General features: G+C 41.5%; 1 protein-coding gene across 1 annotated transcript in view; it reads left to right on the top strand.

Annotated features, from left to right (window-relative positions):
• Window positions 1–7,712: 7,712 nt before the first annotated feature.
• atp10a (ATPase phospholipid transporting 10A) overlaps window positions 7,713–21,022 on the top strand; it is a 72,997-nt gene continuing 59,687 nt past the window's right edge. Inside the window, exons 1-2 of the mRNA XM_079574851.1 lie at window positions 7,713–8,255; window positions 19,022–19,226. Of these exons, the coding sequence (XP_079430977.1) occupies window positions 7,813–8,255; window positions 19,022–19,226 (648 nt within the window). The 5' untranslated portion in view covers window positions 7,713–7,812. The remainder of the gene's footprint in view (window positions 8,256–19,021; window positions 19,227–21,022) is intronic.

The raw sequence follows: 21,022 nt of genomic DNA, 5'->3' as shown, positions 1-21,022 counted from the left end.
AACTGGAATATCGTGCCCTCTTCTGGCAGCTTGTTGATTGGAGAATGAGTTGTTACACCTTTCCACGAAGAGCACATTTTCTCTCAAAACGAGTGAATGGGAAGCTGTAGCACAAATGAATGATTGGACAGTTGTATGATAATCCACTAATCCTGTTCAGTCGGTGGAAGCCTTGCTGAGTTGTCTTGGGCTTCAGTTTCGGGAGCCTCCTGGACGAGTGGTCACGTTTGCTATAGCTTTGGGAAAACCTATTGGACATGCAGGAGGGAGTATCTCTCGGCTGGCCAGGGAACACTTTGAGATCCTCCCTGGAAGAAAGTGTAGGGGAATAAAGTCTGAGCATCTCTGTTTGAACTTGCCTCCGCGAAGAGGTACAATAAGGTAAGGTAAGAAAAGAAAAGAAAGCCTTTATTGATCTCACAATGGAGAAATTCATTCGGCGCATCAGCTCTCAAGAAACACTCAGGGGGTGCAAAATGGACAGGAAATGTGCAAACAATGGAAAAGTAAATAGAGGTAGTGAAAAAGGGGAAATAATATGACATAAAATTAGAAGAGACCATGTCAAAATGTCAGTATTGGCAGTGCAAAGTGACCGTTTTGTGACGCTGATACAGAGATTACTGCATGTAGTTTTGCACGTCATTTTTTTAGTTATTGCACATGAGGTACTTTACAGTGGTGCTGTACAGTCTGACAGCAGTGGATGAAGGACTTGTGGTAGAACTCCTTCTTGCACTGAGGGCGCCTCACTCTGCCACTGAAAGAGCTGCTCAGCTCCTCTCCAGTTCCTCTGCCTTGGCGGCATGGTAGCGCAGTGGTTAGCGCTCTCGCTTCACAGCTAGAAGGTCCGGGTTCGATTCTTTTCTGTGTGGAGTTTGCATGTTCTCCCCGTGTCTGTGTAGGTTTCCTCCGGGTACTCCGGTTTCCCCTACCACTAAAAACATGCACAATAGGCCAGGATGAATGATGTGTGTGAGTGAACGCTTCTGACTGTCTCCCCCAGGGGAAACTGAAGCTACAAACGTAGTTTACCACCACTGAGTATGGAGTGAATGTACAATTGTCTCATGTAAAGCGCTTTGTGACCATGTCTGTGAAAGGCGCTATATAGATAAAGATCTTCTTCTATATAAATAAAGATCTTCTTCTCTACAGTCCCATGCAGTGGTGGTGTTGTCCATGATGGAGGTGAGCTTGGCTAACACCCTCCTGTCCCTCACCTCCTCCACAGAGTCCAGGGGGCAGCCCTGGACAGAGCCGGCCCTCCTGACCAGCTTTTTCAGTCTGTTCTTGTCCCGCTCTGTGCTGCCCGGGGCCCAGCACACGGCAGCGTAGTGGAGAGCAGAGGCTACCACAGAGTCATAAAAAGTCCTGCTCACTCCGAAGGACCTCAGTCTCCTCAGAAGGTGGAGGCGACTTTGGCCCTTCTTGTACTTGTTGGTGATGTGGGACCAGTCCAGTTTATTGTTGAGGTGAATTAATGTTAATGAAACACATTCAGGAATGTACAGTGATCATTTGACAATTCATCCCCTTAGAATTATAAGGTTCTGACATATTTAGATTAAGTTTTGACCACCCATAGAACAAAATGTTAATGGAGACCACTTCATTGCTCATAAAAACCTGAAAAACGCACCAAAAATGTATATTTTATCACAGAAAAGTAAACTCAGTGTCTTGTAAGATACACATTGTACTACATCATCTTGCGCCAGGTTGCATCATTGTTGTTTTCTGTACTGGACCATATTGCAATAATAATGCTGAGAGAAACATAACACAGAAAAATGACTCAACCAGAAATGATATGCCCACACAGAAAAATGAAGCGTGGTATTTACATGACACTTAACTATTATCTGTGAGGTCAGAGAGATGTTCTGTTTATGCCAAGGACACTAGTGTGAAGTAAGTGTAATGTAGGCTACAGTCACATTTTTCTGTTGATAGAAAGTAAGCACTGCGACTATCAGGTCTGTTTATTTAACCTCTTACACCCTGCCTGTTTGGCTTTACCCAAATCTTAAAGCTTCAGGAAAAAAGTGTCAAGTAGCAACAAAAATGAGCCGAGAACGAGGTGAAAACGCAATCAAAGAGACGACAAAGCAACAGAAAAGTGAAGACGAATATGCAACAAAATCGCTACAAAAGAGTAACGGAAAAGGGACGAAAAAGAGGCAAAAGCGCGACAAAAAAGAAACCAAGGAATAACAGAAAAGTTACACAAATGTGTGACAAAAAAAAGCAACAAAAACATCACAAAAGTGTAATGAAAAAGGGACAAAAAATGGAAAAGGTTTCGTAGGTCTTATCTTTAAAATGAGGTGCTACACTGGGCTGTAGGCTGAAACCCAGGGGTGTCAAACATGTGGCTCGCGGCCCAGATCCAGCCCACGACATGATTGAATCCTGCCTGGAGAGCACAAATTCCAGAGTATGTCCACCAAAAAAGTAAGTCTCTAGCCCATTCCTGTGCGGAGTGGGATTTTTAAAGAATAGCGCTCATTCCAGCCACTAGGGGGCAGCTTAAATTTTAAAAAAGGAAAGATTTTCACACGTGTCCAGCAGAGGGCACTGATATATTAAGAGATCAGGATATGAACAACACATTATAGGCACGTGGTAAATGGTCAGTCTGTCCCAGGGCGGCTGTGGCTTCAATAACAGCTTACCAACACCGAGTGTGGAGTCAATGAATACTTGTAGTACTTTGAGAAACTTGCGATACAGACTTGTAAAGTGCAATACAAGTGTAAGCCATTGTTATTGAGCCGTTTTTTCTATATGCAGATTACGCGTAGGGCCCCTGCGGCCGCACGGGCCCCGCATCTCAGTGAAATTACAGAGCTGTTTTGCTGATTAATGAGCGCGTTGTTACATCGACAGGCTGTCTGACAGGCAGCGCTCACTCACTCTTTGCCTACTTTGCCACATACGGACCGAAATGGAGCAGTGTGCTGAAGTAGATGAGCAGGAGGTCTGTCTCCTGGTGTTCGCCTCGCCTCATGCTCGCATCCGGCGCTGCTCGCCTAATCGGACCGGGGATGCTAGGACTCCGGGCTGCATCGGCCTCACACTCATTTAAACTCTCTTCTTGATGTTTCGAGTAGATCAGGCCTGTAGTTAGGTGAATAGAAGAGAGAACAAGCCGTTGTATTTGTCTCAAATGAGAGTTGAATCCACACGGTTCTCATGAGCGCCTACTTTCAGTAATTCTAGTTCTTGGAATGTGCTTGGTCTAAAACTAATTATTATCAGGCTTATTCTCAGTGGTATGATAGAAATATAACCATCAGGTGCAAGTTTCAGTTAGTTTGAAGTCAGTGGTCCCTAAACTGGGTAAGAGACCGGAGAGGAGAAAATGTGACCATTTACCATTTTAAAAAGTGGGGGAAATAGACTTGTATCGTCCTAAACCGCAGTCTGACAGTGGCTTAGTGGTTAGTGGGGCATGGCCCATATTAAGGCTATGTTCCACACGGCTGTTTTTGATCGTAAATGGGTTCTCTCTTCGTCAAACAGCCTTGGGATGCGTGCTGTTGGGCCCCTGAGTGGATTTTTGCTTAGGGCCCCATAAGGGCCAGCACCGGCTCTGACCAGGCCACAGTCAAGTTGAGACTTTGACCAAATCACAGCTCATTATTGTTATTCATTTATTGGAAAAATGTTCTCTATAGTATTTTCCTGTTTACATTATATGTGGCCCCTGGGGAGCTGAATGAGTTTCTTACACTAACACGCACAAATTAGGAATAACATTATGGCCATGCAGCACCTTGTTTCTTGCATTTTTCCACTTTTCCTCCCTGTGCCCTCGTTGGGTTGTTACGTGCAGAGTATAGACCAAGAACACCCCACCTCCAAGGTACAGTATCTCCTCTCAAAATAAAGTTTGCCGAGTCATCTCCAAAGGAATGATCTATAATTTCGAAGACAATGCGGTAATGGCCCCACAATTCAGAGGGTGAAGAAGCATCCAGTCAAAAACGAAGAAAAATCACACGTTGAGTCACAAAGGGAAGAGCGGAGGACCAAGCGTGGAAAGCATCTCCATCAAGGATCCCCCCAGCAAAGAGGCATCGTCGGTGCAGCCCTTTCCCTCACAGCCTGATTAAGTTTTTCTTATTATTTACTGCGGTTTGAGGCCACATGCAGCCCCCTGTCTCACATCCGCCACACTGCAGCCATTCATCACGGCGGAAATTGAATTGTTCTCCAAAGCCAAGATGCCACGGCGTACAATCAACCATTAGTTTTTCAGCCCCAACAGCTGGATGCTCCGACAGCAAATTGCTCCGTGCCGCCCCGGGATAGGCCCTCGTGATTTATCTGCAGGGATCACGCCGCTCTAAGTGGGAAGTCGGGCTGGTGCTTTAGATGGAATAATACGTCTCATGTTCATTGGGTGTATCGTATGGCAAGGCTCATCTATCCCCAGATTTTAGGAATGTCTGCATACTGCATGGCAAGTTACTTGAAAGGGCACATTGTCTGCGCTTGAAATATTTGATACCAGTGGAGTGCGGGGAGGACATAGAGTGCATTTAAGTCCAGCAGCAACAAACAAGGAAAGAATATATGAAGACTGAGACGAATTGTTTATTATTAACCCTAGAACACGATTTCAAATTCTGAGATAATACACCCAATGAAAAGTACTTGTCATCAAAATATATCAAAACATGACAAATCTGAGTATAGTGTTCTTTTATTTTAAACTGTGTCATGCAGTGTTAATTTCGTTGACTAAAATATTTAGTCTTAATTTTAGTCAAAGTGATATTTTTGACGACTAAAATTGGACTAAAACTACATTAAAAGTTTTTCATGAGACTAAAACTATGACTAAAATGTCCAGATATTTTAGTCGACTAAAATAAGACTAAATAAAGAGACTAAAATCAGCCAAACTTCTATTGAGCGTCTGAAAGAGCCTCAGATCATGTAAATCCTCTGCCAAAGGATCAGCTCTGAGCTTTGTTCATGTGGAGCAGCTCCATGAAGCAGAGGAGAGAAGATTAAATATGATTATAATGAATATTATCAATGCAAAGTCGACTAAATTAGTCTTAATTTTAGTCGACTAAATTTACTTGCAATTTTAGTCGACTAAAACTAGACTAAAATCGAATTACATTTTCGTCAAAAGACTAAAACTAAAACTAAATTAAAATGTGTTGTCAAAATTAACACTGGTGTCATGTCTAACATCATGAGGGGACCATATGAAAATGCTCCAAAATTACTGGAAAATTAGGAATTTGTGAACTTCCCTGACAGAACTTCCCTGGTGAAGGCTCTGCCCTAACACTGGGTAGAATCCACTCGAAACCTACTTTACCTTCTATCACTGTTGCCTGTAGGACCAGGTGTGTTTTGGATTAGAAAAACACCCATGCCCAGAGCCACCTTAACCAATGGCCTAGCAGGGGCTGGAGCCCACGGGCCTACCATAGTCAAGGGCCTATCAGGGGCCTACAATTCTGTTTAAGCCCCGGGGCCTATGGGTATATTAAGGCAGGCCTGATGCCATTAAAGATATCAAAGACAATGCTGAAGCTATCCAGAGACCCATGACACTCAGATAAACGCAGCATAATGAAAATCACATGTATTTGCTCGGGTGAAAACCACATCAATGGTGTTCTAGGCTTAATAGGTTAGGGATAATAAAAGTGTCTCCGAAGAGTTTAAATAATCTGCATTCACCTCCTAAAATTCACCAATTTTTTCAGCAGGATTTGAACTCACAACCTGATGATTGTAGAAGCCATGCTCACAACACTTGACCGAATAATAGTGTAAAAGAGGTGTGAGAGTGAGTGGGTGGTGGTGGTGGAAGGGGCTTATGGTGTAGATTGGCAGCGTTGCTTCCGTCAGTCTACCCCAGGGCAGCTGTGGCTATAATAGCTTACCACCACTGACTATGGTGTGAATGAATAACAACTTAAGTATAGCGCAATGAGAAACTTGTAAACACAGGGTTGTAAAGCGCACAACATCAGGGTGACAGTAGCTCAACTGGTAGAGCGGGTCTTCCATAATCCTATTCCCCTTAATCCGGAGGTTCGCGTGGGCGCCGCCATGAATTGTGCCCGCCCCTTTTCTCTTATCAGATCACATTGGACTGGAGAAGTCCACATAAAATCAGTTACTACACGAAAACAAAGCCGTTTTTTGGCCCCGCAGAGAATCGGTGCAGTGTTGACATGTTGGTGTAAATTAATATTGGACATTTAATCAATCTACTGAACATCAGATTTAACATTTTCCCTCCTTCTCCATTTAAATGAACGGGCTTCATGCTCGACCAGGAAGTGTCTGTACAACGGAAGTGCCGAGACAAAGCAAAAAGTGGCAAAGTGGGCGGGCCAGAATAAGACGAATAAGTCAAAGGTTCCCAAACTGTTTTGGCTGGGACCCCAATAATGGACTCCTCTTATGGTAAATGGTACTCTTAACTTATGTAGCGCTTTTCTACCTTTATCGGGCCCAAAGCGCTTTACAGTAAGGAACCAGTCACCCATTCACACTCTCATTCATACACCAATGTAAGCAGACACTGGAGGCAGGGGGAAGTATCTTGCTCAAGGACACAACGACAGTGTGCAATGGCGGGATCTGGGAGCTCTTCTCACGTTAATATGTATTTAAACAGTTCATTTTGAATAATTGAATGGATTTCACGTGGTCTCAGGTGTTTTATACTCAATAATTTCTTTTTGTTTCATATTGAAATCATCTGGGGCCCCAAGGCCTCGCGACCCCCCCAAGGGTTCCCGACCCCCGCTTTGGGAACCACTGCTATAGGTAACTGAGAGGTTGGCGGTTAGAATCCCTGTTCCCCCACCCACTTTTCCTCCAGTGTCCGTGTACATTGGTGTATAATTGAGAGTGACTGAGTGAGGGGTTGGTGGAAAAGCGCCATTTACCATTTAAACTACATGTATTATTTTTTTTAAATTTCTGTTTATTTATCTTATTATTATTAAGGTATTTTAGAAATGTAACAGTAATATAGAGAATAAACAGTAATAAAAGTAATATCTACTTCTTCAAACAAAAACAAACAGAAACTGGTCCACTGCATCGTATGTGAAAAGCCAAAAAAAAAGAATGAATAAATACATAAATAAACAAATAAAAAAAAAATAAAAAAAAAATGAATACAAAAAAATAATAATTGGCAAGACCAAAATCAAGCACACTAGCCTGAAAATATATAACATACACACGGATTTTGGATGTAAAGACGCATGTGGAACTGCATAAACTCCATAATTCCGCGTGGCACTTGGAGATGCAAAAAAAAAAAAAAAAAAAAAACTTCAGGTTTGGGCCGAGGAGGGGCCTGGGTGGGTTGGGTTTCCAGAGAAGTTCGACCCTTCGCCCGAAAAGCGACCGTCCCGTTAGCGCCCAGTCTACGTCCTCCGTCGATATACAAATCACCACGGCCGCTCTCCGGCCAATCAGAAGGTTGTATCCAGGTGGTGTATAGATCCGCGGTTCTCCACATACTTCCGGTAGGCGGGGCCTCAGCATCCTTCCTAGCTTTGGGAAAAAAGAAAAAGCTAAACAAGCCAAAAAAAAAAAAAAGTTTTCCTCCGAGTCGCCAAAAGAGCACTCGACATGGATGAAAAAGAGATATCCGCTTAGTTCAACCAAAAAAAGATGAATCGGCGTTATCGTCCACGCGGTTAAAAGAATGATAACATAGCTCGCGGTTTGGATGCGGAGAAGTTTCGAAGAGTTTGGGGGAAAGTTTTTGCGGCTGAAAGCGGCGGCAGGCAAGCTGGCTGGCTGGCTATGGCGCGGGAGCGAGGGGAAGAAGACACCGGCGGAACTGGTGGCAAAAGCCCCCCGAAAGTCAAACGGAGGCAGAGGAAAAAGAAAACCAAAGAGAGCAAAACGAGGACGGTCCACGCGAACATACTTTACGACAGCGCGAAGGGAGAGGAGAGCCCGAACCGCCACTACGCAAACAACAAAATCAAGACGACCAAGTACACCCTGCTCTCCTTCCTACCCAAGAACCTTTTCGAGCAGTTCCACCGCTTCGCGAATGTTTACTTCGTCTTCATCGCCTTGCTGAATTTCGTGCCCGTCGTCAATGCCTTTCAGCCCGAGCTGGCCTTGGCCCCGGTGGTTTTTATTTTATCTGTCACCGCCATCAAAGATCTATGGGAGGACTACAGGAGACACCGGTCCGACAAAGAAATCAATCATATGGACTGCCTCGTGTACAGCAGGTAAGTTGCGGTGGCATAACATTGAGTTTTTTAAGTGCTGAGTAATCGAGATCTGAGCGCACAATGACTCGCTTTTCCACGTTTTCCGAACAAGCTGTCCCCAGTGGTTTGATACACTCTTATCCACAGAGATGATAAAGCCTGCTGGTTTAGTTTAGCCACGCACTAAACGTTCACATCAAATGAGATATTAAGTTTCCCAGTTTGTCCACAGGAAAGTGACAGTTACTTTGTTTTTTTCTACTGTAACCAGGGGCAACAACACCGTATTGATACTGTTGTATGTCACACAGAGTCAGTCGTACTTCTGGATTTCAGTTTACAGATGTGAAATCTACCAGAAGAGGCTTTATCTCTGCTCAGTGCCGAACCAAGCATCATTTTCTCCTATTCGGCTTTACCCGAATCTAAAAGCTTTTCGACTGGAGACCAATTTGAAAGCTAAGACCTGCAGAAGTGATCAGAACTTTTTGTCACGTTGTTGCCGCGTCACGTTTTGCAGCGTTTTTGTCTTTTTTTTGTTGGATTTTTTGTGCGTTTCTGTCACTTTTTGTGGCTTATTTGTGACTTTTTAATAGTTTTTTGTTGTTGTGGTTTTGTTACACGTTTTCTCTCCAGTTTGTCTTTACCCAAATCTTAAAGCTTAGCGACTGGAGACCAATTTGAAAGCTAAGACCTGCAAAAGTGATCAGAGCTTTTTGCCATGTTGTCGCCGCGTCACGTTTTGCAGCGTTTTTGTCTTTTTTTTGTTGGATTGCTTTGTGTGTTTCTGTCACTTTTTGTGGCTTATTTGTGACTTTTTAATAGTTTTTTGTTGTTGTGGTTTTGTTGCGTTTTTTTTCTCCAGTTTGGCTTTACCCAAATCTTAAAGCTTAGCGACTGGAGATCAATTTGAAAGCCAAGACCTGCAAAAGTGATGGTAACTTTTTGTCACATTTTCAAAGCGATTTTGTCATTTTTTTGTGTGTGTGTTTCAGTCACTTTTTGTGGCTTATTTGTTGCTTTTTGACTAATTTTTTTTTTTTTTTTCATTTCTTTTTTCGTTACATTTTTGTCACTTTAATGTCGCATTTTAATGGATTTTTCGGCACGTTTTTGTCACTTTTTTTGTTACGTTTCATCCTCCTTTGTTACATTTTCATCCTCATTTTTGTCACTATTTTCTTTCTTTTTTTTGCTTTTTGAAGCTTTTACATTTGGGTAAAGCCAAACAGGGGATGTGCTTGGTTCCGATGGGAGTTAAGAGGTTCACCCCTTAACTCCCACCTGAACCGAGCACATTTTCTCCAGTTTGGCTTTACCCCAGTCCAAAAGCTTCTTGAAAAAAGCTGTGAAAATAGCAACAAAACTGAGACGGAAAAAATTATGGAAATGTGACAAAAAAGTGAGAAGACATTGACAAAAAACTGACGAAAAATTTATGAAAAAGTGGCAAAAATCTCACAAAAATCTCACAAGAAATTGACAAAAAAAAAACGACAAAAATGTGACAAAAAAATTATAAAAAAGTGACAAAAAATGCCAAAAAATGTGACAAAAAATGGCAAAAATTTGATTAAAAAAATGACGAAAAAATGACAAAAATGTGATAAAAATTTGACAAAAATTAGGAAAAAAATGACAAAAAAGTGACAAAAATGAGTTGAATACCCAACAAAAAAATAATGGGGAAAAAAAATCTGATGACGTGACGAAAAAGATCCTCTCGGTTCAGGCGGGAGTTAAGAGGTTAATGTAGAGCGCTGTGTAATAAATAAGTAATCCCATTTATTGTCATTGATGCTGAAATAACCACTTTATTCACATATAAGAACTGAACTCAAAACCACCTGGAATTGAAGTATTTACTCATGCAAGTACCTGACACTTGCACTTCGACCAACTGTGTTATTTAACAAAACCCAAACCATTGACGAGCCTGTCGTACTCACAGTTTGAGCCTGTTCTGTTCCCAAAAGCTCCTATTTTTCCTCAGGGCTGAGTTTGCGCCTCTTGCTAATGAAAAGCAGCACTGTGTCATCCATGTACACACTCGGAGTCCATGAGTTCCTAGTTTGGAAAAGCTGACATGAGCAAAGCCATGACTCTAAATGATTGTACGGTATGAGCCGGGAGTCGTGTTTGCGAAAGTGCACATTTTCAGCTGAATATCATTGAATATGAATCGGAACTTTTCTGCGCCGCTTCTTCCCAACTGGGACGCTCTCGGGACCCGCTACAAAGTACTATACTTTCCCCACGCGTGAATGTTGAATAAACATTAACCTCTTACCACCCGCCTTAACCGTTTACTCCAGTGCGGCTTTACCCAAATCTAAAAGCTTCTGGACTGGAGCCTATAGGCCAGTGCAACGCCTCATTTGAAAGCGAAGACTAACATAACTGATCTAAACTTAAACTGATCTAAAGTTTCTTGTCGCTTTTTCGTCTCGTTTTTTGTCACTCTTTCATCATCTTTTGTTGCTTTTTTCTTGGATTTTTCTTGCAACTTTCATCTTTGTTTACGTCTCGTTTTTATCACATTTTTGTTTAGTTTTTGATGCCTTTTTGCCACTTTTGTTTTCACGTTTTTGTCACTTTTTGATTGCGTTTTTCACTTTATTTTGCTCTCGATTACTTGGTTGCATTTTCTTCTTTGTTTTCGTCTCTTGTCTATTTTTTTTGTCATGTTTTTGTTACTTTTTCATTGTTTTTTTTGTTGCATTTTGTGTCACTTTTTGTAACTTTTTATCCGTTTCCATTTCTTGTTTTGTTGCTTTTTTTTGTCACGTTTTATTGTTGCACTTTTGTTGTTTTGTTTAGCCGTTTTTTTTGCTCACTCTTTTGACGCTTTTTTGTTTTCATCCTGGTTTTCGATGATATTTTGCACTAAAAACACTAAAAACATGTACAATAGGCCTGAATGAGTGAGTGAGTGGTTGGTGGTGGTCGGAGTGGCCGATGAGAAGACATTGACGAAAAATTGACAAAAAATGACAAAAATGTGACAAAAAAATGATAAGTGACAAAAAAATGACAAAAAATGTGACAAAAAAATGTGACAAAAAATGGCAAAAATTGGATTAAAAGAATGACGAAAAAATGACAAAAATGTGAATAAAATTTGACAAAAATGTGACAAAATGTGACAAAATGGCAAAAAATTACGAAAAAATGACAAAAATGTGATAAAAAAATCAACGAAAAAAAATGACAAAAATGTGACAAAAAATGACAAAAAAAATGACTAAAAAGTTACAAAAATGAGTTGAATACCCATTGTTGCACTTTTGTTGTTTTGTCTAGCCCTTTTTTTTGCTCACTCTTTTGACGCTTTTTTGTTTTCATCCTCGTTTTCGATGATATTTTGCACTAAGAACACTAAAAACATGTACAATAGGCCTGAATGAGTGAGTGAGTGGTTGGTGGTGGCCGATGGCACAGACTGGTTGCCTCGCTTCCGTCAGTCTACCCCAGGGCAATGTAAAGCGTCTTTGAGTGTCCAGAAAAGCACTATATTAAACAGATGCATTATTATTGTTATTGTTTTAAAGCGTTTAGATTTGAGTAATGCCAAACTGGAGAAAATGCACTCGGTTCAGGTGGGGGTTTAGAAGTTAAATAAACCTATAAAGCTGAAATTATGAACAAAACAGTATCTTTTACAGATTCAGCGGATCTATAGAGGATAAAGACAGAAATGTACTCTGGAAAAGGCTTCCAACCCACCAGTTGAGAACCACTGTTTTCGTAAACCCGCGTCTCTTAAATCCTCGTGTAAATCACCATTACTATCCCACCATTTGAAAACCAACCCACTGCCAAATCTAGTTCCACCTTTCTTTGGGCCTTGGACTTCTCTCCACGGCACCTTCTTGGGAAGAGTTTGCGCATATAACCTGCAAATGAAAAGCAGCACTGTGGGCCGTGTACACAGCATAGTTCACGCTAATCAAAAGACTCCCTGTTTACAGCTGCAAACTTCTGCTCCCAAGTCCGCATGAACCATGTTGTTCTCAAGCCTTGGAAATAATTGGATTTCTTCTGCTGTGGAGACATTGCACAAAACATTGCCTTTCTCCTGGAATTACCGACACTGGACTTGCAGTTGTTTTTATTATGTTTGCTACAATTGAGTTTTACACTAGAAAATATTAGATTATGTAACATGAAAGTAGAATTGACCTACAACTCATTAAAACTGGAACGTAACTAGATCAGGACTAGGGCTGCACAGTATTAGAACATTTGCAAACTATTTTCAATATTGTTGAAATGTTTAATGTTTAAAGGTGCATTATGCAACTTTTAATGTGAAAAATAAAGTTGATATTTTTGCGTGTTTGACCTTGTCGTGACCCAGCGGCTGTATGAGTGGTCAGCGTGGAGCCTTTACTTTCCATCACGGTGGCATGAACAACGCTCCAGAATCAATTGTTTAGTAGGTTTTCTGGCGAGGGTCTGTTAGCAGTGAAAACCCCCCCAAACAGTTGATCCTGGAGCGTCTCAGAGACCACTGTGATAAAAAGTAAAGGCGCCATGCTGACCACTCACACAGCCACTCGGTCACGACAAAATATCAGCTTTATTTTTCACATAAAAAGTTACATAGTGCACCTTTAATGTATCGCTAGAAATGGCCCATTTGTCGTACCTGCCCCTCTGTTTGAGAACCCCCCGCTGTTGAAGTCGTCCACACAGGAAGCCTTCTTGTGGGCGGTAAAAGGGTATTGGTTTAGATTCCAGTCATGTCTCAAACGCTAATATTTACAGAGTGGGGCCGATATGAAGAGTCGTTCGAGGATATGTTTTTACTCATTTGTCACAGTTGATGCATTTCTTATAAACACAGTTTTCACAATTTTCATTAAAGCTCAGGCGTTCAGTGACCCCACAACACCGTACCTCCTCTGAAGATAATTGGCCTCACAAGAACTTGTTTTCATTTGATCATCTGAATCAGGAACATACCAGGGCACAAGCACTTCTAAACCTGGACAGGCTGTTAACTAGTACTAAACTGGTCCACGGGCAGGTCACGCTCCGATATCTTTGTTACGTGTCTCTTGTTTACATCTTTACCGTCACAATTCATTACATGCATTTAATTAGATAAGAAGGAAGTTGTCTGAAATAACTAAAGCAAATTGTACTTTTCTATAACAGTGACATTGAGGTAAAGAGCTAAAGATACAGACGGCATCGCGTCATAGAAGGGGATACGGCTTTGCCAAAGGGAAAAATAGAATCTTCTGGTAAACAGTTTTTCACAGTTTTTAGCCATTTTCTGGTGAAATATAAACTTATTTATCACATACAAATAAAGTCAAGTCTGAATCGGGTCCATATGGATGTTTATTCACAGCAGATTGTTCAGCAGAAGCGAAAAACGGCAGTCGTGGCTAGAGCTAGCTAGTGTTAGCTTGATGCTAACATGTAGCATCATGTTAGCATTCTCCGTTATTTATGTATTCATGGGCTTTTGAACCACTTTGCTCCTCCCCATGTCTTTGTATCTTATTTAGTAGAAAACTATGTTTATAATTTAGCATTTGTTAAAGTAGTTTTGGAATAATTAGAGAAAGTTTAAATTTTTCTCAATTGTTTTCCCCCTTAACTGTTTTCAAACATGACCATATATGGGCGAATCCCGAGATGCCGTCTGTATCTATGGGGTTTTCCATATTGAATAAGAAGCACGAGGCTGTTTGCACTGGATGAAAAATGCTCTGTAAGTGCATTTAATGTCTGCTATACAGAAGTTACTATAGGAAGACTTCCCTCAGCCAACAAACCAACCAGCTCTCTGTATGTGTTTTAAAGTGTAGCAGTTTTCCATCGTTGTGCTAATTTCTACTTTGATTATTGATTTAATTTGTCTTTTTTACAAACAGTTTTGTTGACTAGTGCTGTTTATCGGTTTTCGCAGATGGATTTGGACAAACTGTGAGGCGGCAGTGTTTTATCGGCTGTGAAAAAAGAGCAACAGTTCTGATTCAGCAAAGTTTGTTTGTTTCTTCTCACTGCTTAATGTTACACACACAAACCATACGGGGGAAGCACTTCACACAGCTTCCTATGTTATGACGTGAGCGACTACTCGGCATTTCTTTTTCATAGCTACTAAAGTACTAACTAAAATAAAGTTGATTTACTGCGATATTCTCGACTGGAACAGCTTTGCGAAAGAGCTGCATTAGTTTTTTTGGCATCGCGCCTGCCAAAGATACACGAGAAGAATAACCTTTATTTATCAATGAGATTTATATAGTACATTCTCAAGGTTGTCTTAAGCAATATAAAAACGTCATATTGTAATGAGAACGTACAGCACTTTGGCCAACCTTGTTGTTTTAAAGAGCTTTAAAAAAAAATGGGGACTGGATATTAATTTGGCGTCTTGCTCTTTGTATAAAATTGGACATTAAATCACTGAACTATGAACAGAGTGAATAAACTCCCGGCTGCGCTCGTCATGTCTCCAGCCCCTATTCATTTCATCCTTTTTTTTTTTTTCCAGAACACAAACTTTATTTCATCAGTGCCTGCCGGACAAACACTGTCCCATAAAACGGCTTGTGTCCCTGCGTGGCGCTGCATCCTCCCTGTCTGTTTTCTTAATAAACATCATTTTCACACAGTCCTGTCCCAGCGCTTGTCTCGGTTTGAGCAGACATCTCTCCACAGCAGCCATTATCGCACACGGCTCCATTTCCGGCCTATTCACCCAACACTCTTGTTTACCCTGGTCACCTTCACGAGAAAGTTTCCTTTTATAAACTTTGCCACCATTTCCTGATCATGTTCACACACCATTCCTCTGCCGGGATATTTACAGTGTTTGTTTACCCTGGGCATGTAACTGGGCTAAAAGGGCTTTTCGATTTCGATCATTACAATCGAGAAAAAAGGATTGTTTACCCTTTAAGAGTTTGCTTAACCATTTGGTAGAGCACAATTTATTGAATCATGTGTTGTTTCTAATTCTGCCTATCTCTACCATTCTCTACCAAGTTTGTAATACTTGAAATATCCAGTTTAGATAAAGGTTGGACTAGTTTGGACTGGTTTATGCTGGTTTGGATTGGTTTAGACCTGGCTTGGATCTGTTTGGACTGGTTTATGCTGGTAAAGACCTGGTTTATGCTGGTTTGCACTGGTAAAGACCTGGTTTGGACTGGTTTAGATCAGGTTTGGACAGGTTTAGATTGACAACTTTTAGACTGGTTTAGACCAGTTTCAGACTGATTTAGATCAGGTTTGGACCGGTAAAAAAGACACTGTTGTTGTCTCCCAGATGGTTAGAAAATGCTTTGTTTTTTAAATGGTAGTGTGGGTAACATTAAAGGGTTAAACACGCCCTCCCACTTTCCATCTAAATCGCAGAAAGTTCCTCATGCGCGTTTTTTCTGCTGAACTACCAGCGCTGTGATCATTTTAATAATTTTAATAATTTTTATGCTTAGCTCTTGAGATAACGTTACTGATGAGTGCTGTTTTGAATATTGGTCCACAAAGTCCAAGGCCTCAGGGTTACGGAAAAACATCGCAATGAAAATTGTTTTGCCACAAGTTTGTTGAACAAAATGATATTTAGTGTAGAAAAGTTTACTGATCCTTGTTTAATGTTTTTACATTAGTTTAATAATTGATGTAATTGATAGGCAAAGCACGGCAAGTCATGTTTATTTGTAGAGCACAAGGCAATCCAAAGTGCTTCACAGTTGCATAAAATTACAAGAAAACATCCATCCATCCATTTTCTTCCGCTTTATCTGGGGCCGGGTCGCAGCGGCAGCAGTCTCAGCAGAGATGCCCAAACTTCCCGATACACACACGTCGCACACCTCCTCCAGCTGTTCTGGGGGGACCCCGAGGCGACACCAGGCCAGCTCGGAGAAATAGTCCCACCAGCGTGTCCTGGGCCTTGCACAAGGCCTTGTCCCACTAGGACATGCCTGGAACACCTCCCGCAGGAGGCGACCAGGAGGCATCCGGAACAGATACCCGAGCTACCTCAGCTGCTCCTTTAGACATGAAGGAGCAGCGACTCTACTCCGAGCTCCTCCCGGATAACTGAGCTCCTGACCTGATCTCGAAGGGTGCGCCCAGCCAATGCCAAGGAGACTCTCCGGAGACTCTCTGGAGACTCTCTGGAGACTCGCCTTATCTCCAGGGGACGTTTCAGGGACATCTCCATGACCAGCGGCTACTCCAGTCTCTAGCTAGTCTCCAGGCCGGTGAGATAGGCCCTTTTAGGATGAGAAAATAACTGCTCTGAGCTCAAATGTAAAAAGCCAAAGTTCTCTACCCCGGCACTGGCATCACACACATTATTCTAGTATAAAAATGCTCCTGTCAATGTTGTTTACCAGCTTATTCCTCTTACATGTAGTTTCTATTGTAGAGACTATGCAGCCGCCGATGTTCAGCGAGCGCATTACGTTGTTCCCATTTGCAAACCGCGCAGACCAAACAGCTTTTCACTTGAACCTTATCGTAGCATTCATTGTTTCCTTGCTATAGTCTGCTCTCCGCCAATTATGTTATCCATCTCATAACAGTTCCAGGCATCAAAAGCATCCGATTTATTTTTCTCGCTGACTCCGCCGCCTCTGAATGACAATATTCAGGGAAATCGCTCCTTCATGCGCTCCGATTTGAGTCATTAATGTCGCGGGGAAGTCGTCATGAATAAATAACCCAATGTTTTCCCTTTCACGTCTTTGCCTGTTGTTTGTAGCCCGAACCTATGTATTATTCAGTTTATTTGCAACTAGGAATATCTGAACTGTTGAGAAATGAACTCTGGTTACCATTAGCAGAGCGCGGCTAAAAATATCGACATCACAAACGGCGTCAGGGCTTTTGGGCTAACGGGATTTGGTGACAATGGAAAGCTCCTCTCAAACTTTTAGCCCTGGGTGAACAGTGAAAAAGCACTTTCATATGGATGCTAAGCTAATGAGGCGGCGTATTTGCAGATGGGGTTACAAAGTAAACACCCAAAGTTAGTTCTTTCCGACATTTTTGGCCTTTTTCACATTTTCATTGAAATGACCGGTAAAAGTTGTGTGACAATTATTGCAGTTTCTCCATAGTTAATTGTTTAAAGTCTCACTATCGACTGTTACTGTTGTTTTCTGATTTTAGTGACTCAAACACAGATAGAAAAAGGACCACAAGACTTTTATATTATAAGTAAGAGGGTGAGTGAAGTGAATGTTGTTGTGGGTTCAGAATGTGATCCATGTGCAAATTTAAGCTTCTTTTGAGAAAGGAGAAAGGAGGTCCGAGGCACAACCGACTAAAAATCCAGCACCAGAACTTTTATATTCTAGTTTAGCGTAATGCAGCGGTTCTCAAACTGTGGCACGTGACCTTATTCAGGTGGTCATCAGCAATTTCAGGCTTTGTTTTAATTAGATATAGTTTCATTTATGCTTTAATAACGCATTCAAGTTTGTTTTTAAGGTTTAAATATACAGTTTCGACATAATTTACCCATATTTATTTGTAATATATATTATATACATATATTTATATTTATTTTTTAGACCCACTTTAGTCCTGTTTTGATCTTGGTCTTGGCTTGGTGCTACTTAGAAGGTCAAATTTACGTACAACTTGCGTTTTATACATGATAAAGGCTGACAGATTAACAGTTCTGGACCACCTGCCATACGACCTTTGCTCTGCCTGATCCCGTCAGCTTTACAGACAGACAACTTTACAGACAGACACACAGCCTTATTGGTCATTCTTATGCAACATAAAAACATTACATTAGAGCAATGTAAAATGTAAAATTAAATGAACAGAAATTAATTAGTCCATAGACGAACATTCGAGTTTTTGTCGTCTTGATGCTGCGGTATCTCTTCCCCGACGGCATTGGATATGACCGATTGCTCCAGGTGTTCAAATGTATTCCAAACGTTTATATGGGTGCTCTTGGGAAAGTAGGGCTGCTCGATTATTGAAAAAATAATAATCACCATCATTTTTGTCATAATTGAAAACACAATTATTCAAACGATTATTTGTTGCCTTTAAAAAAAATCTTTATTTTATTTCTATATTTATTAATTAAGAAAACTATGCTGAATATTTTCTGTTTTCTGAACAGTCATAAAAGTACAAATGATTTCAAGTATGCCTCGATTAAGGAGAGGTCTCTGTTTCACACCTGCCCCCTGTTGGCCAGCCCTCACACCTGCACAAGTAAACTGAGCAGCTCGGCCTGATGACATCATCACACAGCGCTGCTTCTTTTTATGTCAGGCAAAAGCATGAGCCATGGCACGTGAAATGCGAAGGGAAAATAATCCCAGCTCCATGAAATAATGCAAGTCTGGTTTGCAAAATCGTATTTTTTTTTTTGATTATGCTAATTTTGTAATCGTTTAGTGTAATAATCGAAATTGTAATCGAATTTCGATTAATTGCACAGCCTTATGAGAAAGGAATAAAAATGGCAAAAAGAGGCAGACCCAGGCACTCTAAACAAATATGAGCAGCTTGAGGAATGACTTAAAAGGCCTTTATTTAGTCTCCCAAGCCAACATGTTTCGACCACCACGTCTTCATCAGGGCTTGGTACCATCATGTTCATGCTCATATATATTTTGAGTGGACGGGAACAATTGCGTGTCGTCTTCCTTTCCCAGTCGCCCCCTGTCCTTGCAGATTTATGGCCTCTGATCCCTTGCTGGTTCTTGTATTTGAAAACAATAGCCCTCAATGCGTAATGCCCTCTCGGTTGTACCCTGTCATTGTTGTCCCAGGGCGGAGAGGCGGTACGTGGAGATCTACTGGAAGGAGCTGCGAGTGGGCGATTTCGTCAGACTGAGGTGTAACGAGATCCTGCCGGCAGACGTCCTGTTGCTGAGCTCCTCCGACCCCGACCGACTGTGCCACATCGAGACGGCAACGCTGGACGGAGAGACCAACCTGAAGCAGAGGCAGGTGGTCCGCAGCTTCTACGACCTGGTGAGAGCGGACTGCACACAGTGACACTGGATCTGATACTGGGCCGGCCGCTCAGTGTAGGCTTTTTAATACAGCACTGACCAGGCGGAAAGATGCAAAGATACAGATACTATTAATACATTTTGAAAACAAGATTCAGGTCACAGTGCACATTTTAAACATGTCATTCGAACATCACCATTTAATAGAATAGTTACATTATTATAAGTTTAGTATCTTCTGTCTATTATTACACAAAGATAATTGCATATTTCTCTGCTTCACTGATTATATTAAACTCCTGAGATTGTGAACACCAATGATAATTGTCGAGTGTGCTGCCTTTGAGTGGGTAGAAAAAGCTTTACAAACACACTTTTATAAGTGCTCTGAGCAGCTCTGCACTCAAGACTGTGTTCATCAAGGCGCCATCGATTTGCTAACATAAATTTGTGTCCTGAAAATTGACTAATTTCCCCTGTTTTCCATGCACACATTCATTTAAATCATAAAACGTGAAATGTCACAGCGGAGGTGCTGAAAAGCAGGTTTAAAGTGACAGTCTGTAAGTTTGCAAAGTGAGGAGAGATAAGAATGAAATTTGAAAGTAAACAATCAAATTTGTCCTCCCTTTAACCAGAAAGCCTGTCCTAGTTTGCAAAATGAGGAGAGCAGGAAAAGACCTTTCAAAAATAAACGGTTCAGCTCCTCCCCCCCCCTCCTGATTGGCCCTGACAGGCCGGTCCACAGGAAAGCTCTTCTCATTGGTCAAAGTTGTATCCAGGGGATTCTGATTAGTTGTAGAAATCAGCAAAGGGAGGGTCTTTAGAAAAGATATTGTTATTTAATATTACTTATGTTGCGTCAGATTTCAAGCCCACGCAGTCAATCATTCACAATCTACTAAATTTGTAAAACATTTAAACTTACAGACTATCACTTTAAGTAAGGATTAAACAACTCGGAGCCGTGCATTCGACGGTTATAATGCACGACGCGGAGTCAAGAACACCACGACGCGCAGCGGAGTGGTGTTACTCCACGAAGTGCATTATAACCGTCGAATGCACGGCTCCGAGTTGTTTAATCCGCTTATACCATGGTCCCACAAACGTAACATTTATAATAAATATTTGTTTCATTTACTAAACTCACTAAATATGCCAGACCACCGGGACTATTTTATGTTGGTTATTAGCCGGTCACCGAAGGCTCGTCTCAGGGCGAGTCATTCTCCGCAGCTACGAGGATCTCAGTCAGGCGCAACCAAACAACATAAGCACACGCTGCATCGCCAGAATCACAACACAACAGGACTAACCCGGCACTTTTCCGTGGAAGTAAACACCGATGTGCGGCACTCGTGGGCAGGAGTTGTTTCACTTTTACGCTGTTTAATAGATCCATGTGTTTAACCTGAAGCTAGCTAGCTAGTTCAACGAGCTCAACTGTTTATGGAAACAGCTGCGGTGGAGTCCGCTTACACCTGGCCCCCACGAACTGAAACTTTTATGATTGACTTTACTAATCCAGACAAATATGTTTAAATGCAGGATCATTTTATGTACGCCTGAAAATCATGAATAGTGCCTTAACCGTTTTCAATAGAAATGTAAAGCTCATATGTTATTAACAGTAGCTAACCTAGCTGCTCACTCTCCTCTACTTCACATTTATCAAACATTTTGTTTTGGCCCAAAACGTTGAAATTAAACAAAATCCATCTCATACGTTCCTGTCAGTCACTAATTACGCGTTTATCTGATTCAGCTGTGTCATGCGTTGCTATGGCGACGCCCACAGCGGAGTGATATCCC

The sequence above is a fragment of the Gobius niger genome, assembly GCF_951799975.1.
Source record: "Gobius niger genome assembly, chromosome: 17".
Classification (NCBI taxonomy): domain Eukaryota; kingdom Metazoa; phylum Chordata; class Actinopteri; order Gobiiformes; family Gobiidae; genus Gobius; species Gobius niger.
The sequence above is the reverse complement of the archived record's forward strand: the minus strand, read 5'-3'. Positions and strand labels throughout refer to the sequence as shown.